The sequence below is a fragment of the Hippopotamus amphibius genome, chromosome 9 (genome assembly GCF_030028045.1).
Source record: "Hippopotamus amphibius kiboko isolate mHipAmp2 chromosome 9, mHipAmp2.hap2, whole genome shotgun sequence".
NCBI lineage: Eukaryota > Metazoa > Chordata > Mammalia > Artiodactyla > Hippopotamidae > Hippopotamus > Hippopotamus amphibius.
This window is the reverse complement of record NC_080194.1, coordinates 88,705,600-88,730,824: the sequence shown is the minus strand read 5'-3', so window position 1 is coordinate 88,730,824 and position 25,225 is coordinate 88,705,600. Positions and strand designations below refer to the sequence as shown.

General features: G+C 48.7%; 1 protein-coding gene across 1 annotated transcript in view; it reads left to right on the top strand.

Moving 5' to 3' along the window:
* The window catches only part of TECTA (tectorin alpha), a 68,603-nt gene that overhangs the window by 17,128 nt on the left and 26,250 nt on the right, over positions 1–25,225 (top strand). The window contains 5 exon segments of the mRNA XM_057748918.1: positions 3,322–3,892; positions 5,803–6,395; positions 7,700–8,273; positions 12,979–13,580; positions 19,238–19,799. Of these exon segments, the coding sequence (XP_057604901.1) occupies positions 3,322–3,892; positions 5,803–6,395; positions 7,700–8,273; positions 12,979–13,580; positions 19,238–19,799 (2,902 nt within the window).

Below are 25,225 nucleotides of genomic sequence, written 5' to 3'. Positions count from 1 at the left end.
GGGTCATCGCGTCACATCTAGGAGGCAGGGCTCTTGGCTGTCGTTTGGACCTGGCTGCCTCTACTCAGCACTGGACAGGGGCAGCAGGGAGCAGTAGAGGGTCCGGTCCTGTCACCCGCAAGTTGTGCAAGCCCTGAACCTCAATCTCCTCACCTGCAAAAGGGGGAGATGGTAAGGACCTCCTAAGGTTGTTGTGAGGGTGAAATAGGATAGCCACGTGTGTGACAGCTAGTACAAAGCCTAGCACCCAGGAGGCACTCAATGCACGCTCGTTTCCACACTGCCATTCCCACCGAAACGTCTTCTCATTCTAAGACCTGTCCTATGATGCTATTTCTCTCTCCCAACCTTGCCCCTACCCACTCCTGGGAGAGACATGGTCAAAGGGGGCCCTGCCTGGAACGCAGAGAGCAGAAGGGCAGCAAGCAGGGAGACTCATGGACACTGGCTCATCCGGAGCTGGACTGGGACAGCAGGGATGGGTGAGAGTCCCCGGGAGCTCCTACTCCGAGCCTTCTGGGTTACAAGCACAGGACTCTATAAGGTGTGCTTGAAACTGAGACACGTGTGAGAGAGAAGGCAGGTGAAGGGACCACTTATGCCAAGAAAAAAGGGAAAACCCGGGCAATGCCGATGGATGCGTAGGGACATGGGCAGTGTGAGTGGGACAAGATCGGATGCAGCAGGTGGACGGTTGCAACATCCAGAGACGATCCCCCCGTGGCTTCTGCTCTGAGACACAACATCTGTCCTGTGTAAGCAGGAGCTGAGTGAGAGGAGAGGAGGGCATTCAGCGAGGGAGGTGTTTGGCATTTATCATTATACAGCCTTGGAGAAGATTTCACTTCCTACATCTCAGCACAGAACAATACACAGGAATCACCCAGTGCTCTGTTGGCTGACCTTCCTTAGAGTGTGGCTTTTCCCACCCTTGTGGGCTAACTTGCTATCGGGGAAACAAGGATGAATCAATCCACCCCGGGGTGTTTTTTCCTACTTCTAGTGCTCGTAGGATGGCTTATGTCTCAAGCCTGTATTTTTGTCCCCTTTCCCCATAAGTCACACTAATCTCTAGGGACAGAGAGTTGCATGTGGCATCGGCCATGGTAAACCCTGGGAGCGATGCTTGGACAACCTATTGTCTCACCTCCCAGACAACCCAGAGAGCAGCAGCAGTAGTGACAGTAAAGACCCCTGACCTTTCCGTGTGCCAGAAGGCAGTACAGGTCCAGGGCGGCCTGGGCGTGCACTTACGGTGAGCCCACCCAGGACTGCCCTCAAAAGTGATGTCTAAAGGTGCCAGGCACATTAAGTGTGAAAAAGAAGAAAACTAACTCTGTTGGAGGCTTATCAAGCCACTTACTCGTGGAATTCCGGCTTGATTCTTCTCCCATTTCTCACCCCCCACCCCGCCCCGCGCACAAAGCCCCAGGTCCTGTGGCGCGTCCTCCACGAGCTGTCCCTCCTCCACATCTATGTGCAGGTCGGGCCTCGCCCTCCTCACCCCTGGCCTCCAGCACCAGTTGCCCGCCTGATTTCTCTGCTTCTCGTCTCCACCTGCTTCAATACATCCTTCATACCAGCCAGAATGTACTTTCTCAAAAGCAAGTCTGACCATGCCATTCGCCTGCTTAAAACTTTTTGGAGCTCTTCCTACAGAAGAGAAATCCAAGTTGTTGTTTCTATTTTTGTGGGGTTTTGTTTTGTCTTACAAACACGCTTCAAAGGTCCCCCAAGATCTGTTCCCAACGTAGAAGCCAGAGCGATCCTTCCAAAACGGAAGTCAGATTGTGTCGATCTTTTGCCCTGGGCGCCCTCTTGGCTCTCGGCTTCCCTCAGAGTCACCGCCAAAGTCTCTACAATGGCTGACGAGGCCCTGCCTGTTCCGGCCGCTCTTCTCTCTCTGACCTCCCCGACCATGGCCCTCTCCTGGCTCTGCCACACTGGCCCGTGTGTCCCTGGAATGCCCAGCACACTCCACCCTAGAGCCTGGCCGTCCCCTCTGCGTGAGCCGCTCTCACCCCAGATAACCGCCCAGCTTCCTCCTCATCTCAAATGTCCCCTTCCCTGGGGGTCTTCCCCGACCCTCCTGTCTAAAATTAGAAACCCTCTTCCCTGGCACTTTGGATTCACATTCCCAGCTTTATTTTCCTTCACAGTACTTTTCTGATGTTGTTACATATTTTACTTATTGATTTTGTTTGTTGTTGGTCTCCTGAAGGGAAACAGACGTTCCAAGAGGCAGGGATTTTTTGTCCATTTCACTCCTTAATCCCCAACTCTTAGAACAGAGCTTGACACACAGACAGGGCTAAGTTGACATCTGTTAAATGAATGGCCTCTGCCTGGATTTCTAGTTTCCTCTCCAGCCACCCCTTCCCTCTGCAGTCCAGCGACACCCCGATGACTGTCCCCATACTCACGCAGCTACTTCTAGCCATGTGACTTTAGTCTCTTGTCCTGGAATTCTCTGCCCCCTACTCTTCCTTCAGCCACTTCTGTTTATCTCTAAAGACCCAGGTCAGACTTAATTGCCCCTAAAAAGCCTATGTGACCGCCCCCCCTCCCAAGGCTGGATCAGTGATCAGGTACCGATCTCCCAATGCATCACCCCATCACCTATGAACGCATATTTAAACCTGTATGTTATAAATATCAATTTGTGTCCCTCTTCCTCCGCAGACCAAGAGCTCATGAAGGGCAGGGACAATTACCTTTTTTATTCTTTATTTCTCGGCACCTAACATAGTGCTTGGTACCCAGTAGGTTCAAATTTGTTGTGTTGAACAATGATGTGACGCAGGCCTGGTATCGGGAAGCGACAGGGTGAAACGCTCAGAGAAGAACACCAGGACAGCCTCACAACTCGATGGTGGAGGACAGTTTCTAGGGAACCTGCCGGCTGGGAGGAGTGGTGGGGGTGCTAAGGGCAGTGCGGGGGTCATGGAAAGTATGTGACTTAAGCTGAGACTTAAAGAATGGATTTCGAGGAGAAGAGAATAAGCGCCAGGTAACTAGTCTTTCAAGAAAAGACTTGAACCTGGCCCAGGAGCCAGCCAGGAAGTGTGGACAACCACCTGATCCTGCAGGGGTCTAGAGGGGCACGAGCAATGCACGTCTATCACAACTCAACCACCAGCCTGCTCGCAAAGGTTCTGGGGCCTCTGCCTTCCTGGGAGGCAAGCCCGCCGGCGCCTGAGCAGTTTGGGGGCCACTCCCTCTGGGGCACTGAGTTGCTCTGCCCCCCGCCCCCCGACCTCAGCTGGACCCACTGCCCTGGCCCCTGCTCACCTGCCTTTTTACTATTGCTGTTGTTGGCAGGTTAATGACCTAGTGGCTTCTTTGCCCGTCACCTTAGACTTGGGGGCGGTGAAAATCTACCAGAGTGGCATGTCTACTGCCGTGGAAACAGATTTTGGGCTCTTAGTGACGTTTGACGGCCAGCACTACGCCTCCATCTCCATCCCAGGCTCCTACATCAACGCCACGTGTGGGCTCTGCGGAAACTACAACAAAAACCCTCTGGATGACTTCCTGCGCCCCGATGGCAGGCCGGCCATGTCAGTCCTGGACCTGGGAGAGAGCTGGCGGGTCTACCACGCCGACTGGAAGTGCGACTCGGGCTGTGTGGATAATTGCACCCAGTGCGACACGGCCACCGAAGCCCTCTACTTTGGTCCCGACTACTGCGGCTTCCTCAACAAGACAGATGGACCCCTGTGGGAGTGTGGCACTGTTGTGGACCCCACGGCCTTCGTGCACAGCTGCGTGTACGACCTGTGCAGCGTCAGGGACAACGGGACACTCCTGTGTCAGGCCATCCAGGCCTACGCCCTCGTGTGCCAAGCCCTGGGCATTCCCATTGGAGACTGGCGCATCCAGACTGGGTGTGGTAAGCTGGCATCCCATCCACACGGAAGGCCTCGCCTGTGCAGGGGGGCCGGGAAAGGGTTTTGGGGCTCCTCAGAGAGCTCCCTGTTAAGACGAATTGCCCGAGAGTCAGGGTGAGGTTGAAATATCGCAAATGATAAAGAATGAACTGTAAAAGGATCTTGACCTTTCTCCCCAACCAATATCGTGGCCAGAAAACAAGAAACCACTGATGGGCATCCGTGGTCTGGAGACACGGAATGCGTGGCTGGAGGAGGGCCCTTAGCAAGGGTGGCCTGGGACAGAGCTGAGCAGGGAGGGGGTGGTTCCCAGCTGGAGGTGGCTGACTCCGCGGCTGTAGGGGAAATGCGGAGGCTGGTCGGGGGAATCAAGACCAGCTTTTGGGAAAAGAATGCGCCTCCCAGGTGGAACCCATGGCAAGTTTGTCCTTGACTCTTTCTTCTCCACTCTCAGTCCCTTCAGGTTCCATGTCTCCTGCTCTAGAGCATTTCAGCTGGTCAGAGAAGGGGCAGTAGACAGGGCAGGGAGCAGACCCAGAAAGAGGCCTTATTCTAAAATGCTGGGTGGGGAGGAGAAGCCCCGACAGCATGCCAAATCCAGCTGTCCCCTTGGAATTACACTTTTGGAGTGAGCATTTGGAACCATTTAGCTGTCTCATGTTTTCCCTCTATCCAACTTACATCTTTCTCACTTTTCCTAGTTATGCAAATGTTAAAAACAAGCAAACAAAAAACCAAATCGCTTCTTGGAGTTTTGTTTCTTTCCTGGTCCTTGGTTTTCTCCATATGAGTAAACAGAAAATTATAATCCATGCATTTGAGAGTGCTATGGAGGTGAGATTTAAAAGTTTCTTCGAGCTTCAAGGCCAGAGGGCAACTTTTCCCTATCAGTATAGGTTGGATTCACTGGCACTGCACCATGCAGAATCCATTCTTAGAGAATTTATCAAACTATCAAAAGACAGTATATTTAAAAAAAAAAAATTCTGGCCAGCTGCTATCATGCCTGGATTATCCAAATACTGATTCAAGTTGAGACTGAATATGACTTCTCTCTGATTCTTGTGTAATCCAAGAGCATCCATTTGCCAAATTTTTTGCCTGTAATAGCTATTTTTTCTAGTGGTCCAACTTTCCTACCCTCCTCGTTCCTCTCTCTGTCTCTCATTTTAGTGGGATGAATTAGATTTAATTCAGAGAACTCGTCTACCAGGCTCCTGAGCCCTCACCTGTTGGAGTCAACCAGACTCAAACCAGACTCAGATGTTCTTAAAATAAGAATCGAAAGTTTCCCAGGCAAGAAGGGCCTTCAGAAGGCATCTAATTCCAGTACAGTCTCCTGGGGGAATGGGCATACAGGTTCTTTTCAGATAGCTGAGATTCTCTCTTATTTTTAACATCCCCAAGAATTCATTTTCACAGTCTTCCTTGGTCCTTGTTTGAAAGTTCACCTTTTCAAATTCCTCCTCTGAGAGTTACATTTTTTCACTTCTCCTGCGAACTGGATTTATTTCCTCCTAAGAATGGGCCCTGTTCGTTAAAGGCAGACCAACTTACATGCCCATCAGCTGAAGGTCTTAAACCACCTAGAATGGTTGTAGATCACCCCAAACTAAAGCTTACTGAATCATCATCGTGTCTAGTTAGAATAGTCACTTGAAGTTTTATGTCAGCTGAAATGATCAAATGAGATCCCAGTCTATCACGGTTGCTCAGTAGTTATTACCAAAGCAGTTGAGCTCCTTGCTACAGACACACCCTCAGTCTCCCTCCCCACAGGGAGTGGCTTGCCCCTCCCACTAGGGGCCAACTGGTCCAGAAGGAGCGTTCTTCCTCCAGGCCCCCTGCGTGGTGGGCCGGTTAGCCCCTGGGTCACTCACCTTGTCACGCTCTCTCCTCTCCCCCACGTCAGTGTCCACGGTGCAGTGCCCGAGCTTCAGCCACTACTCTGTGTGCACCAGCAGCTGCCCGAACACGTGCTCAGATCTGACGGCCTCCCGGAATTGCGCCACGCCCTGCACCGAGGGCTGCGAGTGCAACGAAGGCTTTGTCCTCAGCACCAGCCAGTGCGTCCCACTGCACAAGTGCGGCTGTGACTTCGACGGCCACTACTACGCCATGGGCGAGTTCTTCTGGGCCACGGCCAACTGCACGGTGCAGTGCCTGTGCGAGGAGGGCGGCGACGTGTACTGCTTCAACAAGACGTGCCGCGGCGGGGAGGTGTGCGCGGTGGAGGACGGCTACCAGGGCTGCTTCCCCAAGCGGGAGACCGTGTGCCTGCTCAGTCAGAGCCAGGTGCTGCACACCTTCGATGGCGCCGCCTACGCCTTCCCCACCGAGTTCTCCTACACGCTGCTCAAGACCTGCCCCGAGCGGCCCGAGTACTTGGAAATTGACATCAACAAGAAGAGGCCCGACGCGGGGCCTGCTTGGCTGCGGGGTCTCCGGATGCTGGTGGCCGACCAGGAGGTCAAGATAGGAGGCATCGGGGCTTCGGAGGTCAAGGTAAGACTCCTGCGGCCTTGGAGAGTTTTCCGATGAGTCCCTACCAAGCGAAGGAGCCGTGTTCTTCGGGCTTGCCTGGCTGCCTCTGACCGTGAGCGGATTCTAGGAAGGCAGTGACTCCGAAATTGGAGCATTTTATAACTGTCAGCACCAAATAAAAGTCCATCATGTGGAGACTTGGAGTGAAGCTGGAATTTCTCCAGTTAGATAGGCTGAGCAGGACTAGCCCACCAGAGTAGCAAATACTTACAGGGCGCTTACTGTGTGCCAAGCACTCTCCTAAGCAGTATCACACGTCATCCTAGGAAGTAGGTAACATCATTATTCTCATTTTACAGATGAGAAAACTGAGGCACAGAGAGGTTAAGTAACTTCCCCAGGGACACACAGCCATAAAGTGGAATTCAAGCCTGGGTCAGCTGGCTCCAGAGTCTGTGCTCTTTACCTTGTACTATGCTGCATCTCCTGTTTGTAGATGGGAATCCATGTGGCTCAAAGGGTGCCTGCCACAGTGCCTCCTGCCCCTCTGTCCTAGTCTAATATACCCATCATTAGGCATGCAGACTCAGATGTTTAGTTCTAGAAGGAATCTTGGGAATCATCAAGTGCAACTCCTCATTTTCACATGAGGATCCCAAAGGGCTAAGTGAGGGCTGCAGGCTGGGTGGTGGAGGGTGGGGTGGGAACAGATCGCTCTCCTCCCAGTACCACATGCATTTAATAATATCACATGACATCTAATCTAGAAAACAAAGTCCATGCAGTAAATAAAATATACATCCACAAACTGAAAGGGCTGTGTTTTTATTCCCATTGACACACTGGCAGAAATCAATGTATTACGATAATACTAGGTAGATAGGTGGATGGATAGCTAGATGATTAGATATATACTGTATACTTCCAAGAGGCTGAGACGTAGGAAAAGTAAGATTTGAAGGGAGAGGAAGGAGACATGACATCGAGGGCAGGAGGAAGCCACACATCTGAGGTTAGGGGGCAGGAGGAAGCCACATGTCTACAATGACTGTTGCTCACACTTCAGTTTCGTTTGGAACCAGCTTAGGGTCTCACACACACACAAATAGACAGCAAATGTGTTGGATCAGAAAAGCCTGGAAACAAAAAAACAAAGATGCCCATAAAAAAACAGTTGATGTCGGTGTGGTTTCCACAGACTGTCAGCTTCTCGACATTTCTCCGAGGTTCTGTCATGCTGCAGAACCACGTCTTTATTCACAGCCCAGGAGATTGTGGGCACTCTCTGTGTATCTGGAATTGATGATGGTGATTTGATTTTTCAGGTGAATGGTCAGGAAGTGGAATTACCTTTTTACCACCCTTCGGGGAAGCTGGAAATTTATCGAAACAAAAACAGCACGACAGTCGAGTCCAAGGGTATCGTGACCGTGCAATACTCAGACGTGGGTCTGCTGTACATCCGGCTCTCCACCGCCTACTTCAACTGCACAGGGGGCTTGTGTGGCTTCTTCAATGCAAACGCCAGCGACGAGTTCTGTCTCCCCAGTGGCAAGTGCACCGACAACCTGGCAGTGTTCCTGGAGAGCTGGACCACTTTCGAGGAGATCTGCAATGGGGAGTGTGGGGACCTGCTGAAGGCCTGCAACAACGACTCGGAGCTGCTCAAGTTTTACCGCAGCCGCTCCAGGTGCGGCATCCTCAACGACCCCTCCAACAGCTCCTTCCTGGAGTGTCACGGCGTGGTCAATGTCACAGCCTACTACCGCACCTGCCTCTTCCGCCTGTGCCAGAGCGGGGGCAACGAGTCGGAGCTCTGTGACTCTGTGGCCCGGTATGCGAGCGCCTGCAAGAACGCTGACGTGGAGGTGGGCCCCTGGAGGACCCACGACTTCTGCCGTGAGTTGGGGGCGACGTTGTGGGGGAGGCTGGCCGGGTTGCGGGGGGTGGGGGGTGGCAAGAGCTGAGACACTGCATATTCTTCTCTTCCTGGTGGAATCACACTCAAGGACAACCATCTCCCCTAGTCTGATGTGTCCTCTGGAAGCCTCTTCCCCCAAACCAGACTATTTCTCACCTTTATTTTTGTTTCTAATGACTCAGTCCCTCTCCGTTGCAGAACAATTAGCTACTGGCCCTTGGTTTTATCTCGCAGAGAAAACACATCAGGTCAGAGGACTGGAAGTCTTTGTGACAGTTCGGTGGGTGCCTTCTCTCTTGGCAAAGCAGGACCCCATTCACTTCAGCACAAGGTGATCAGTCAGGGTGCCTTTCCCGGAGTACAGTAGCCCCACTCCCCAGGGCCAACCTGATTATTATGTGTCCCATGTGGCTGGTTTTTCAGTTTGTCCCCAGAATATCTGACCCTTCTCAGTTGCACTTACAGTAATTAGAACAAATGCTGGCAAGATGAGACATAGAACCCCGTAGGTTATCGGGGAGCCTAGAGGGAGGAGTAAATGGAAGGCTAGAAAGAGGAGTGACTGAGGGGGCGGAACCCAGGCCTGGAGCCAGGACTGCCCCACCTGGACCACATCTCCCATCCCTTCCCCACGAAGGTCAGCTCTCACCAAGACCAGCGCCATCACTGAGATTCCATTCTTTACATCTGGTTATCTCTCTTCCATTATATTTCTTCCTATCTAAGTCTGTTTAATTTTTTTGACTTTTTATTTTGAAATAATGTTAAAGTTACAGAATGGTTACAAGAATATCTATATAGTTTTTACCCAGATGAACCTGTTGTTAGCATTTTGCCCCATTTGCTTTGTCATTCTCTCTCACTGTCTCTCTGTTTGAAAGGAAGTTACAGACATCACATCTCTTTGCCCCTAAATACTTTGTGTGTATTTCCTTAGAATCAGGACACTTTCACAGCACAGTACAATTGTTGACCTTAGGAAATTTAACATTGATGCAATAACTTAATATCCATTTCAATTTTGCCAGTTGACCCAGTCATGTCTTTTAAGGCTCTCCACCCCCAATACAGATCTAGTCTAGGACCACATGTGGCATTTAGTTGTTGTGCCTCTTTGGTGTCTGTAAATCTGGAACAATTCCTTAGCTTTCTTTGTCTCTTATGATCTTGTTTTTAAAGATTACAGCCTCCCCTCTTTTGAAATAGAACAGCCCTCCATTTGGGTTTGATGTTTCCCCATGGTTGGGTTCTTCTGTACATCCCCACCCAGCCTCCTGCATAGGAGATGTGCTTTTCCTCCTGGTATCAGGTCACAGGTGGGGCACGCTCTGTCCAGGCTCCTGTCATTGGTGAGGGGTGTGTTGATCCCCTGGTCAGGTGTGGTCAAATGTTTCCACTCTATGTTACTATGTTTTTCCTCTAGCCACTAGTGAGCAATCTATGGGGAAAGACTTTAAGACCATGCAGTATCCTGGTTGTCATCACAATCCCCCGCCTCGATTTAGTGCCCATGGATGATTTCTGCTTGTATTGATCTTCCCCATGACGGTTACAGGCTGGCAGTTTACAGCTCCAGCATTGTCTCCACGTGTACCTGTCAGCAGATGTCATTTTACTGTAAACAGGAGCCCTCCCTTCTCTTCTGTCTGCCTGTCACCTATATATCATCTATCCATCCATCCGTCCACCCATCCATCCATTTATTTATCCCAGTCATCTATCTATCTTATCAACATGAACATACGGATTCCTATTTTTTCAATGAGTTAGGTTTCCTAGTACATTGGTTATTTTGACATTAAAATTATTGCAGATTTGGCCTGTGGGAGCCTCTTCAAGTTGCCTCCTACGTCCTTTTGATATGCTTCTGTCATTTTCTTACTTTCTAGATTAACGAGATGCTCCACATTACCTCTAACCCTTCCCTGCCTCAGCCTGAAATCAACCATTACTCCAACAAGTCCTGATTCCTTTTGGTGGGGGATGTTATTAGAAGCCAAGTTCTGGGTGAGGTTTACCCATTGCTATTGGAGTATCCTTACTTTGCCTCTAAGCCTTTTCAATAGAAACATCTTAGACAGAGCTAAGAACACACACACACACACACACACACACACACACACACACACATTTATTTAAAAATAATGCTCTGTTTCTGAGCATCGGAAGTCCAAAGGAGTACATGGAGTGTCATCTCAGAGACGGAAAGTAGTATCCCTGGTGATCTTAACAGCACTGGGGAGGGATTAATAGCAGAGGCTGTGAATCCTGAAGCTGGAATTCTGGGAGCATGCTCTTTCCATAAAGTCACCTAGAGGGAAGGAGGTGCCACGATTTCTACTGGCCGCTACATCTAGTGGGACCTTAGAGTGTTTTCTCAAAGCCTTTTCTTTAACCCACATCCCACATCCTTTTTTGCCCCACCTCCAGCTTGTGTAAAATGATCTCTGTCCCTCCTCCTGCACTCAGCTTTCAAGTTATAGTTCATTCGCATTACGGGATTACAGAGTCTGCCCCATACCAAGTCCATTTTGTTGCCAGGCTATGTCTGTGCCATCCTTTTAGACTATGAACTCCTACCCAGCAGGAAGTGTCTCTGGGTTGTTTTGTGCTGCATGGAGCACCGTTTGGTGGCATCGTCCATGCGAAGTAAGTCCTCTTTTCCTGGGTGCAATGCATCATTTCTTCCCATCCTTCATCAGGACCTGCAGAGCTGGACCAAGCGCTTGTAGGTGCCTTTTTTAGAGAGACACATGGACAGAAGCAGCCACATGGAGTCTGGCTTCCTCGGGTGGAGGGCCAGGGCTCACGTTTGAGAATACCCCGGGGCGTGTAGGTGGGTCCGGCGAGGAGGTCCAGGGCGTGCACACTTGATTAATCAAGTCTCTGGGTCCTAAGGGGTTAACCTGGTCAGGGTTTTGCAGAGTAGGGTTTGGACTGGGCGACAGCTGCAAGTCAGGAACACAATCTTCTTTGGACCTAGAGAGAGACAACTACTGCTACTGTGTTCAGATACTTTTAACTGGCTCTCGTTGGCAGAGCCAGGCTGCCCAATTAAGTAATTTCAGAGGCATTTCGGGGGCCAGGGGAAGTTTTATTACTTCATGTCTGTAGGTTCCAGACTTTCAGACACATTCAGACAACACAATAAGTCATAAAATGAGAGCCATTTAAATAAGTCATGTTATTGGCTGTCACCATAAACCTGCAGTCAGTGTTATAACATTCATAATTTAGAGACAAATGTGAAAATCCCTCTATACGGACATATTTAACCAGTGCTGAACTAGCCTTCAACTAGTCAACGAAAGCGTGGACAGTCCTTTAGCCCAGAGGGGAAAAAAAGATTGGCTTTCAGTACATAGTACAGAACTGTTGAGTTGGTACTCGTGGGCAGAGCTATTATTGCTGTGCAATTTATTTCTCTACAGTGTCCTTTGTGTCCTTGGATTATAAAACCCTCTTAAGGAGTTATCATATGCATAAGACCTAAAGAAAGCCTTAAAGGCAAGATCTTAAACTCCTAGGAGACGATGGGGACATTCATGGATCTTTAGATGACACAGACCTGTAGATGGATTTCTTCTGTGCTCCTGGAATCGTCCCAGCTCATGTCAAATTTGACAAACAAATAATAAAGAGAAATGGGAAGTTACATGGAATTCCGCAGTGAGCCGTGTGTGCTGTTATTTTATGTGCTGTGCTTAGTGACTCAGAGACTTTATCTATCAAGGAAGGCTTCTGGGCAGAAGCGCGACTTGAAGGGAAAGTCAGAGCATGGATAGGATTTGGCTTTGTGAGGGCGTGCAGGAGGGGCAAAGGGCAGGAATAAAGGAGGTGCAGGCGACCATGTGCTGAGGTCAGTGAGGAGGCGGACGGGGTCAGAGGGCACCAGGAGCAGAGGGATGAAAGAAACAGGGAAAGTCTAATTTGTAGAGTAGAAACACCTGCATGAAACCTATCTGTAATGGAGGGAAGGGGAAGGGAGGAAGGGCACAGTGTTTACTGAAACTCTACTGTGGACTTGATGTATTAGGTTATTAATCCTGAGAACAGCGGTCCTAGGTAAGTATTGTCCTGATTTAATAAGATAACAAACTGAAGCTCAGAGATGGTACCCACAGGTCTCTGTGGCCTCAAAGCACTTGTTCCTTCCAGGACTCTCTTTCCAGAGTCTTTGATTTGGGAGAGTCAGAGTCGGGAGATGCAGATTGGAATCTCTCTTCAGTACTTATCAGCTGGATTAAGTCGCTGAACTTCAGTTTTCTCACCTATAAGACAGGGGTAATATGGCTTCCTTACCATCCAGGTGGTTGGGGAAATTATACTAACGTGCCTAGAACAATTCCTGACATGTCGCAGGTGCTCAGAACAGGCCCATCGTCCCCGAATCTTCTACATGGAAAGCTAACTGCCCTAGAGGAACGTGTGAATGAGGGACTCGCTGAGCCTTGGATCACCCCAAGGGAGGATGGCGGTGTGGTGATCACATGGTGTTCGCTGAGCTCGCGTGCTGACAAATAAGAATCCCATGCAGTGTATACACGTGTGCACACCCATGCACACCCACTGCGCACACACCCATGCATGCCCATGCACTCGTGCATGCTAAGGAGTGTACACAACCTCTGTCTCACGCCTCTGTCCCTTTCTCAAGCCCTTCTTCTCCTCGCCCACCCTCAGCTCTGGAATGCCCGGAGAACAGCCATTTTGAGGAGTGCATGATGTGTACGGAGACCTGTGAGACCCTGGCCCTGGGCCCCATCTGCGTGGACACCTGCTCCGAAGGGTGTCAGTGTGACGAAGGTTACGCCCTGCAAGACAGCCGGTGCGTCACCCGGAGCGAGTGTGGCTGCAACTTTGAGGGGCACCAACTTGCCACCAATGAGACCTTCTGGGTGGACCTGGACTGTCAGATCTTCTGCTACTGCAATGGCACAGACAACAGCGTCCACTGTGAGACCATCCCCTGCAAGGACGACGAGTACTGCATGGAGGAGGGCGGCCTCTACTACTGCCAGGCCCGCACCGATGCCTCCTGCGTTGTCTCGGGCTACGGCCACTACCTGACCTTTGACGGCTTCCCCTTTGACTTCCAGACCAGCTGCCCGCTCATCCTGTGCACCACAGGAAGCAGGCTGAGCTCAGACACATTCCCCAAGTTCATCGTCACAGCCAAGAACGAGGACCGGGACCCGTCGCTGGCCTTGTGGGTCAAGCAGGTGGACGTGACCGTGTTGGGCTACAGCGTCGTGATTCACAGGGCCTACAAGCACACGGTGCTGGTGAGTGGTCACAGGCCAGACCCCAGGAGGGGAGCCGTGGGGCTGTGAGGACAGGGGTCCCAGGTCAGCAAGTCAAGCTGCAGCTGAACCAGGCAGGTCTGGAATCCAAGGAAAAGCAGAGGATGTTAGAGTAGAGAGGGGCCCTGGAGAGTTCCTGTCCCTTTATCTTACAGATAAGGAAATGGAGCCCTCAGAGGGAAAAATGCCCAAGTACAGGCACCAAATTAGGAACAGAGCCACCTCTGGGAACGGTACCTTTCATATTGTAACAGAGTGTGTTGGAGACATCACAGACCTAGATGGAGTCCCAGCTTGGGCATGCCGCGAGGCCTCGGACAGTCACTGTCTATATGCAAGAATGCGCACCTAGCACAGACTAGGCGTCTGTAAGTGGTACTGTTGTCTAATCCATCTCCTTCCCTTCTTTGAGATCAAAATATTTGCCTGCTCGGGCATCCTTCTGCCTCTTCCAGTCTCCCTTTGGCTCCCAGGGGACCAGGGAGTTCAGGAGTCTTGCCTGCATCTGGAGCACTCGGGGGTTCCCTTGCAATCTTCTTACTTTTCCCACCTTTTCACTCCCTTGGTCATGAAGACAGGAGCAGGTAGGGGTTGAGGAGTTCCATGCGCTGTGTACTGCGAGTCCAGCCTAGGGACGTCACCCCAGCAACGGGCCGCCTCCCCTACTCCAACAGCCCTCCCTGAGCTGAACTTGGGACACTAACAAGCCACTGCTTTAGCATTTTGGAGGAGCTGACTTAGGATGTCAGCATTTTAACACTATCCTCCCAGGTCTGTGGTGTCATTTATCTCCAAGGAGGCTCCTCTTCCTCTTGTATCCGTGCCCTTTCAAATGCTGAGCTGTTAAAGACTTCCTTGGGCAACTCGGCTGATTTCTTTCCTTCCTTAGGATTTCTTTTAACCCCCTTCTCTGACAAAGAGAAGTTTCTGAGCTTCTTAAACCATCTTCCCTTTCACGTTTGGTGGATAATGTGCCTTCTTAGCATGGAAGTCTCACTATGGACATTCTTCTTCCTTTTCTTGGATATTTTACCCAAACCGGCATTGTTTCCCTCTGTGTTTCTCCTAACAGTTGGTTCCTCTATCATTTATGGCATTAATCATACTGTGTTTTTCCACGATGTTGCTGTCTAGGGCACTCAGTACTCATTGTGGGCTTCTTGAGGGCAGGAGCCACACCTAATCCATCTTTATGTTAAATGCATATACTGAGTACCGTGACACTCAAAACGTTTGTCAAATGAATGAAGCAGATGACGTAATAAGCCCTTTCTCCCAGGGTTCCTATGACTTTCATTCTGCTGCTGGTCACTTCTTCAGCAATTTGGGAGATTAGATTGCCACCTGGACAGGTTAGGAATGTGTCAGATGCGTTGCTTTTAGCCACGTGAGGTTTCCAGTAGATGTCTGGATAGCCAAAGTTGCTCATTACAATAACTTCCCGCTCCTCCGTTTTCATCAGCTGTGTTAAAACAAACGCATCCATCATTTTGTCCACGTGGCTGCATCATTTTTGTCCTTTTCTCCTTTGCTCCTCCTCTGTTTCTACCCTTAGATTTATAAATTTTGATATCCTTCCTTGTCTCTGTGACATTCAACACTCTTCCACCTTTCTACCTTTCGGGGTCTTTTCTTCTTTTAAAATATAATCTGAAATCATATTTTCCGCCTTGTGTTACATACTCTTGAGGTTTAGGTATATAGACATCTGAGGCTCCCCATGTTTTCTTTTCTTTTTTTTTTTTTTAATTATTTTATTTTATTTTTTTGGGGGGGGGTACATCAGGTTCAATCATCTGTTTTTATACACATATCCCCATATTCCCTCCCTTCCTTGACTCCCCCCCCTCGAGTCCCCCCCACCCTCCCTGCCCCAGTCCTCTAAGGCATCTTCCATCCTCAAGTTGGACTCCCTTTGTTATACAACAACTTCCCACTGACTATTTTACAGTTGGTAGTATATATATGTCTGTGCTACTCTCTCGCTTCGTCTCAGCTTCCCCTTCACCCCCCGCCCCCTCCCATACCTCGAGTTCTCCAGTCCATTCTCTGTATCTGCATCCTTATTCTTGTCATTGAGTTCATCAGTACCATACCCCATGTTTTCTGACTCAGTTATTTTCACATAGAGACACTGGATCTTCATGAATGCTTGGTCTTTCTCCTGCTCTCCTTCTCTCCTCCCCAGCGGCTGGGCCCCCACTCTCACCGGGTGGTTCCCTCCCTTTGGGTCAGCTCACCTTCCAGGCATGTGTCTCATGAGATGCACTCCTGGCTGATGTCGAGAGCCATGAACACCACACAGCTGGCTTCTTCCTCCCACAAAGAGATGGAGAGGGAAGGGTGTATTAGTTCTTAAGGCTGCCATCACAAAGCATCACAGACTAGGTGGCCTAAAACAACAGAAACCTAGTCTCTTACGGTTCTGGAGGCCGGGAATCCGAAATCAAGATGTCAGCAGGGCCATGCTCCCCTCTGAGGTCCTACAGAAGCATCTGTTCCAGGCTTTCTCCCAGCTTCTGGTGGTTGTAGGTGACTGTTGGCTTGTGGCAGCAAAACTCCAGTCTCTGCCTCCATGTTTTCATGGGTTTCTTCCCTCGGTACCAAATCTCTCTCTCCTTTTAAGGATGCTAGGCATTGGATTGAGGGCCCACCCTTTTTCAGCATGATTGCATCTTAACTTGATTACATCTGCAAAGATCCTCTTTCCAAATAAGGTCACATTCACAGGTCCCGGGGGTTAAGACTTCAATATACCTTTTTTTTGGGGGGGGGGGGACACAATTCAGCCTACAACAGGGGGTAATTAAAGAGTAATGGGCATCGAGGAGGAACTGATTAAACGGGCAGGGAGACTCTTTCCAAGCTCATCTTTCTAAGTCACCAGTTGTCCTAAGATGCCCAAGCTGGGAATAGAGTACACAGCTTTCAAATCTCTGACAGGAAGACCAAGTTCAGGATGCTTGAAGGTTCTTTTCTTCTGGGGCCTGGGGGATAGATTTAGCACTTATTTTGAATTATTAATATGCATTACAGGATCTGCTTGTTCAATGATTTGCATTTGTTTTTCCCGTGATGTTATTATTAGTCACCATCTCTCCCTGAGAGAAGAATAACAGCCGTCATAATGACAGTGCGCAGTGATGTGCCAGGCAAAACACAGCACAGGGCCCGCGTCACTGCTGGGGCCTGCAAAAACAGAGGTGATGTGGAAGTGACTCCTTGGGACATGGCTCCCTCTGTGACTCTGACCTTTCCCTGCATTAAGCAGTACTGAGGATGTGAGGAAGTCCACTGAACGGAGTGAAATTAGAAATAAATATGCTATATGTGGACCCGGCAGGGTTGTGGGAGTGAGCGACAGAGAGGAGCCACTCCTGGGCACCACACAGCCCACGCCTTAGCCGTCCACAGCCCGCACGCCGCAGAGACGGCTTCTCTCCTCCCTCTCCCCCAGGCTTTTGCACAGCCCAGTCCTGCATGGTCCAGGCCAAGGGGAAGGCTTTCAGGGTGCTCACAGCTGGTGTCTTTATCACTGATTGCCCATCCCGTGACCATCAGAGAAGAGGGAAGCTTTGAGCATTACTCTGGCTCAGTTGTGTTTGACAGGCTTGTATTGATTGGCAGGCTGTTCTGTGCCAAGCCCTGAGGTAGAAACATGAGTCAAACATGGCTTCTGTCCTGAGGGAACTCAGGGTCTAGTGGGAGAGCCAGACGTGTTCGCAGGTAATGTCAACATGATGTGAAGCCCCACAGTCACAGCTGCTGAGGATGGGGGCCCCGGAGGGACCCAGCACCACACTCACAGCAAAGGAAATGGCATGTGGAATGGTGCTGCTTGGTCCATTTGGGGAGCAGCAAAGTGCTAGGGGTGACTGCGGGAGAGGAGGTGAGTGGGTTGGGTCTGAGACGCATGGGCCAGCTCCTGGAGAGCCCTGTACCATGTGCTAAGCATACTCCACATTTTATTCAACCTGTGGAGAGGGTTTTAAGTGTTAATTGCTTTCAATTGCATTATAAAATATTGGAGAGGCAGTGGTGAGTGGATGGAGGAGAGGGGCAGGACCAGGGCAGGGAGATCAGCTGGGGGCATATTCAAGAGTCAAAGTGGGGGCTTCCCTGGTGGTGCAGTGGTTAAGAATCTGCCTGCCAATGCAGGGGACAGGGGTTTGAGCCCTGGTCTGGGAAGATCCCACATGCCACAAAGCAGCTAAGCCCGTGTGCCACAACTACTGAGCCTGTGCTCTGCAACTACGAAAGCCCATGGGCCTAGAACCCGTGCTCCACAGCAAGAGAAGCCACTGCAGTGAGAAGCCCGTGCACCAGAACGAAGAGTAGCCCCCGCTCACTGCAACTAGAGAAAGCCCACGCGCAGCAACGAAGACCCAAGGCAACCACTAAATAAAAATAAACAATAAAATAAATAAATTTATTTTTTAAAAAAAGAGTCAAGGTGGAGGGTGATGAGGTGAACTAAGGTGGTAGCAGTGGGGCTGGAGGCAGGGGTGTCAGACGGGAGAGAGATTAAAGAGGTCAGGAGGGGAGGTATTTCTGGTCAGAGGGCAAATGTAGACCTGCCCGTGGGCAGCCACCTCCTCTCACGAGGAAGACCAGCGCTCCTCTTAGCCCTCACAAGAGTCTGTTTTCCACCAGGCACTCACCCAGCCAGGGGCCGCAGGATTTGGCTCAACTGAATCAAAATGGTGCTAGGGCCTTGCAATTCTGGAGCCTGACGTTAGGGGATTTCCTTGTTTACTGAATTTAGAATCCATGGGAGGAAACACGTGTCAAGTGCCCTCTCCGTGTGAGGCATTGTGCTGGGCGCCTCACACGAGGCGAGGGGAAGGTGGATAGATAGAGGGGAAGGTAGACATATAGATCAATAAAGTGTGGTCCCTGCCCTCAGGTTGCTCCTAATCTTGTAGTTGAGACAGACGTGTAGACAACCAGCTGTAATAAAAGGCAGATGTGATGTGTGCTTCAACAGCAGGGTACACGTGCTTGATCTTGGCCAGGGGTGCAGGAGAACATGAGAGAAGTATGAATAACGTGTTCTGGTTGCCCAGACGAGGGAATGATTCATTCTGACCACCGGCTTCAAAAATCTTTCCTTGTAGAAGAGCCGACATTTGAGCAGGGTCTTGGGGATGAGAAGGATGTTGGAGGGTAAAGAATGACATCCTATGCAGAGGGACCAGCAGAGTCAAGTCATTCTTCAGGAAAAAAAAGATCCTAGAGGAGTTCATAAATTGGGGCTTGTCTAAGATAAATCCACAGTAGAGCTGAAAATAGAAACACAGGAGTTCTAGGTTTGGGTATTTTAGTCTAAACTTTAATTGAATTCTTATTACCCTCTCATTACCTTGGAGAAAACAATTTGAACTCCTGGGGGGAATAATGCTATAAACAGAAGGCACTGAAATAAATAGGTGTATTAGTGTACAAAGCATAGTCATTTAAGTCTGTTCAAATCCTAATAATAATAGTTGAGTGACAGAAACAACACTAAATGCGAAGATGGCATTCAACCTGCTCCAACCCCCCGTGGGGCTGCCTCTCAGAGGCTAATCATTAGAAGAGCACCGGGGAGATGTCTGGGCCACCTGTATTTGTCAATGTCGACCCTCTTTCTGTTGCAGGTCAACAATGAACGGCTCTATCTGCCCCTGAAGTTGGGACAAGGGAAGATAAACATCTTTTCCTTTGGCTTCCACGTGGTGGTGGAAACTGACTTTGGCCTCAAGGTTGTGTATGATTGGAAGACCTTCCTGTCCATCACGGTGCCTCGGGGCATGCAGAACAGCACCTACGGCCTGTGTGGCCGCTATAACGGCAACCCCGACGACGACCTGGAGATGCCCATGGGTCTGCTGGCCTCCAGTGTCAGTGAGTTTGGACAGAGCTGGGTGAAGAGGGACACCTTCTGCCAGGTTGGCTGTGGCGACCGCTGCCCTTCCTGTGCCAAAGTGGAAGGTTTCTCCAAAGTGCAGCAGCTCTGCAGCCTGATCCCCAACCAGAACGCAGGCTTCACCAAGTGTCACAGCAAGGTCAACCCCGCCTTCTTCTACAAGAACTGCCTGTTTGACTCTTGCATTGATGGAGGCGCCGTGCAGACCGCCTGCAGCTGGCTGCAGAACTACGCCAGCACCTGCCAGACCCAGGGGATTGCAGTGACAGGCTGGAGGAACTACACATCCTGCTGTGAGTCCTTCCTGTTGTCTCTTCTTGCATCTTGATTGCTGTGGGCAGGCTGGTGGTCCAGTAGAAGTCAGAGAAAATTGAGTGGGGCAGTTTCAGCATATGCACTTTGGAATTGAGTTTGTTATTTGAAACAAGAGACCGAACCTCCCGGAGCCTCCGTTTTCTTATCTATAAAATGGGGTTAATGCCACTTATTTCCTGTATTCTTCTGAGGATGAAAGAAGATCATGTACATAAAGCACAGATCAGCACACATGGCATTTGGGCTCAGCAAGGGCACAATAAGATTCTAACAAAGAATGAATCAGGGAAGAGTGAGTTAGTGGGTTGCTTAGTTAATTCTAGAACCTCATGGACCCATCACTGTGCTGATAAATTTATATACTTTCTCTTAGTGTGTTCTTCTATTTGATTCATATATGTCATGTGTCAGTCTTTGTGTTGATGAAATATAGCAGAATGTTAAAAGCATTGGAAAAAGAATTAGATGCACCTGAAATTCTTTTAAGCTCTTTATTGGAATATAATTGCTTTACACTGTTGTGCCAGTTTTTGCTATACAACAAAGTGAATCAGCTGTATTTATATATATATATCCCCATTTCCCCTCCCTCCTGCGACTCCTTCCCACCCTCCCTATCCTGGCCCTCTAAGTCATCACCCATCATCGAGTTGATCTCCCTGTGTTATACAGCAGCTTTCCACTAGCCATCTGTTTTACATTTGGTAGTGTATATATGTCAGTGCTACTCTCTCACTACATCCCAGCTTCCCCTTCACCCCTCACCCTGTGTCCTCAAGTCCGTTCTTACATCTGCATCTTTATTCTTGCCCTGTCACTGGGTTCATCAGTACCATTTTTTTTAGGTTCCATATATATGAGTTAGCATACAGTATTTGTTTTTCTCTTTCTGGCTTACTTCGCTGTGTATGACAGACTCTAGGTCCATCCACCTCACTACAAATAACTCAGTTTCGTTCCTTTTTATGGCTGAGTAATATTCCATTGTATATATGTGCCGCATCTTCTTTATCATTCATCTGTCAGTGGACATTTAGGTTGCTTCCATGTCCTGGCTATTGTAAATAGTGCTGCAATGAACATTGTGGTACATGCTTCTTTTTGGATTATGGTTTTCTCAGGGTATATGCCCAGTAGTGGGATTGCTGGGTCATATGGTAGTTCCATTTTTAGTTTTTGAAGGAACCTCCATACTGTTCTCCATAGTGGCTGGACCAACTTACATTCCCACCAACAGTGCAGGAGAGTTCCCTTTTCTCCACACCCTCTCCAGCATTTATTGTTTCTAGATTTTTTGATGATGGCCATTCTGACCGGTGTGAGGTGATACCTCACTGTGGCTTTGACTTGCGTTTCTCTAACAATTAGTGATGTTGAGCATCTTTTCGTGTTTGTTGGCCATCTGCATGTCTTCTTTGGAGAAGTGTCTATTTAGGTCTTCTGCCCATTTGTGGATTGGGTTATTTGCTTTTTTGATATTGAGCTGCATGAGCTGCTTGTATATTTTGGAGATTAATCCTTTGTCAGTTGCTTCGTTGGCAAATATTTTCTCCCATTCTGAGGGCTGTCTTCTTGTCTTGTTTATGGTTTCTTTTGCTGTGCAAACGCTTTTAAGTTTCATTAGGTCCCATTTGTTTATTTTTTATTTTATTTCCATTATTCTAGGAGGTGGATCAAAAAGGATCTTGCTTTGATGTATGTCATAGAGTGTTCTGCCTATGTGTTCCCCTAAGAGTTTTATAGTGTCTGGCCTTACATTTAGCTCTTTAATCCATTTTGAGTTTATTTTTGTGTATGGTGTTAGGAAGGATACACCTGAAATTAAAATTAATATTGCACATCAGCTATATCTCAATGAAAAAATAAAAGAAAGAAAAAAGCAAAAGAACTAGAGCTCCTGGATTCTAGCCTTGCTCTGTCCTTAAGGGTCAGTGTGACCTTGAAGCATTTCCGTTTTCCTCCCTGGTTCTTAGTTTCCCCCTTGATAATGCTCTGCCTACACTCTTTATGCTACAGAAACATCAAGGAGGATCAAATTAGGTAATTGAAAGCCTAGCACATTCCATGCATGTTAAGTGGTGGTGTTGTTACATTCATGGCTTGCTCTGAGCCAAGCCCAGTGCTAAACATTTTATCAACATTACCTCCTCAGTAACCTGATTAGTCAGGGAGAAGCTGAGACTCAGAGCAGTTAAGTAACTTGCCTAAGGTCCTGAGATCTCACTGGCAAAGGCAGGGTTTGACCCTCCAGCACCTGCTCTCAACCCATACACTATGTACTGGAATAATTTGTCTGCATTTAGCACATCACAATAGGATAAGGTAGGGAAGAGAAACCACCATTGGTCTTTGGCCAATCTGCCTTGGTCTGTTTTCCCATCTCAATCTCATTAACTGCAGCAAATTTCTTTTAGGCCTAACTGTATGAAAAAGGCTACAAATGGATGCTGAATGCAAAGAGCTCTAAATAAGTGATCCAGCAGGGGTCCCAGCGAATAAACTCCCTTTTATCCTGGAAAAGGGAGATTTGGATGAAAAACCAGAAACATTGTTGTCGTTCAATGCTCACACAATTCGTTTACATCCCACATAATTGGATTTATGTAGATTTGGTGTGGGGGTGGGGGAGTGGGGAGGGGGAGGGCAAAGATGCCATTTCAGCCAGGCTCAGTCCCTGAATGAGGGGTTGAGGGGAGCAATGCCCGTAGAGGTGACTGTCCAGACTAATTGGCCTCTGGTGACTTCAGTAAAATAAATATTCCTATAAAAAGTCAGGATCTGGATAAATCTCTAGAGCTACTCTGAATTCACTGGGATGAGCTCAGTGGGACCAGAGAGCTTGCCTCCCTCTAAATCAGAAAAACTAGGCTCTGGACCTGGGGGGCTAAAGGTGGTGCAGATGGGGAGACAGTTTTAGGAAGGAGACCCTGCCTGCTGCCTCTTGAGACCTGCTACAGGGCATTCCCTGTTTTCCTGTAGCCACACCATGGTGGCGGCTCTGTTGTCTGGCGTGGCAGGGATAGGGGGCAGGGGGTTGTGCGTGCCCACATCCATTGCCTCTAGCTACGGTGGGCAGGGAAATCACAGGGAAGGCATTAGCCTCCTCTAAAAACAATTAAATGATGGATATCAATTTTTGTCACTCACAGGAAAGAAAAGGAATCAAGTTAGAAAGCCTTCATGGCTCCTTTTGAGGAGGAAGGTCCCCTACTTCTGTGGACCCACAGGGCTTGGACCCGTAGGGCAGAAACTGGTACAGGATGGGGAAGGAGGTTGGGAAAGGGAGACCCTTCATAACAGATATGAAGGTTATTTTTCTTGTCTGCCTGTCTCCTCCACCAGCAACATTTCCTCTCCCATCCTCAAAGGTCTGTCCAGATCTTCATTGCCTCCTCTATGCATTGTCACAGGTAACTCCATCCAAGGCACTCCGAGCAGTCTGTCCTGCCTCACTCTTGGCCATGGGCCCCATTCCTGCTTAGACAGCTGCCTGTCAGCAAGGCCCAGGCCAACCATTCCAACCACAAAAGGAATAGACCTTCCCCCACCTTGGCATTTCAGGACAGGGGCCAAGATCCAAAAGAGCTCCTGCAGAGGTGGTGGTGGTGACTGGCAAAAAGATAAGCTAAAATAAGAGAAAAATTTATACTTTAAAGACGGCGTGTGGGTGGATATGGGGGGCGGACACAGTTGGAAGCAGCTTAGTTTTCCATTTTGAATTTCAGAAGCAGAGAAAACCTGCAGGAGACAGAGTCCTGACTCAGCCATTCAGTCTGAGAGATCCGTGAACACAGGCTATCTTGAATATGGTTGTTTGTAACCATATCTGACATGATGGTAACCTCCGAGAAGTGAGGGCAGGACTAACATCCCCCTGCCTCACCCCCCACGTCTACTAAGAATTAATCCATTTCAACATGGGATATGAGAATGGTGTTTTCAGGAGAAAAAGGGTTAAACCAGAATAGACTGTTAAATGTACACTTTATTGGTAACAAGGTAGAATGCTGTTGGTTTTCAATGATATTGGCTGTTCCTATCAATGGGATAATTTATTACTCAATTACCTTCTTTAAAAATGCATTGGAAATAAAATAATAAAAAAAAAAAAATGCATTGGAAAACTCCTTCACCCAAGTTGAACAAGTAAGGCTAAGGAGGGAAAGGAAGGCCAATTGTCTTAATTACTAACCCCTCCTTAAAATTATCCCAGCTGAATCTGTCATTCTTTCAGGCCCTTAATGGGGGACTTAAATTAGAGCACTAGATGGTGAGGGTACGGTAAGAGAGGAAAATAATAAATGCGTAGTAGGTATTTAGCTCTGACCATGTGCCAGGCACTATTCTAACTGCGATATGAGTCCTCAGTCATTGATTCCTGTAAATTTACAGCAACCCTGGAAAGTAGGCACCATTAATAACCCCATTTTCTAGAGGAGGAAACCGAAGCTCAGAGTAATTAAGGGACTTTCCCAAGGAAAGTGGTTCAGGTAAGTTGGAAAGTGGCTCCAGAGACAGTGCTCTCCTGCTGTGCAATGCTGCTTCTCTTACCCTGGTCAGGCCAGGAAGCCCTGGGGAGCTGGGGAGTCCCTGGATACTGCAGCGTGTGTACAGCTCTGCAGGATCAGGTCTGGGGAGGCATCTTCCAACCTCAGTGGGCCATTGTGAGAATTAAATGTGATGATATCTCATAAACCAGGCCGCCTGGTGCCTGACACTTGGTGTGTGGTCAGCCAAGGTTGAGTATCATGATTTTCTCTTTTTATCAGAGGCAGCTTTGGCTATTTCCGAGTCCTGGGTCCAAAGTCTGGTAATTAGGGGTTTTATTATATATTCCTTTGCAAACTCAATAAATTCTAGTTGAATAACTTTTAAAAATTCCTATTACTACTACTACAACTGCTCCTACTATTAATAACAGAAGCTTTCATTGAAGTACAAGGCACTGCACTAGAATCTTTGCAAAATTGCACTTCATTTTATCTTAACTACTGCTTAATTATTATCCCCATTTTACAGATGAGAAAGCAGAGGTTTAGAGAGGGTAAGTAACCTGCCTAAGGTGACACTGCTAGTTAGTTGCAAAGCCAGGGCTCAAACCAGGCAAGTCTGATTCCAGAGCCCTTATTGGTTCTATTGCATCGCTGCATTGCTCCTCAGAGGGACCCATGCATCCTACCCACTTGGGGCCAAAGGCTACATCAGTCCACTGGCCATGGCAAGAGACACATTCGTGACCACAGTAGAAATCCAGATATATAGCCATCATCACTGTCAGCTCTTAGTATTCATTTGGGTGGAGAAAATCAGAATTAGGAATTTGGAAGTTTGCTTCCAAGAATCAAATATTTATTAAGAACCTCTCATGTTCTCAGCACTGTTTTGGGGGCCATGGAAGAATCAA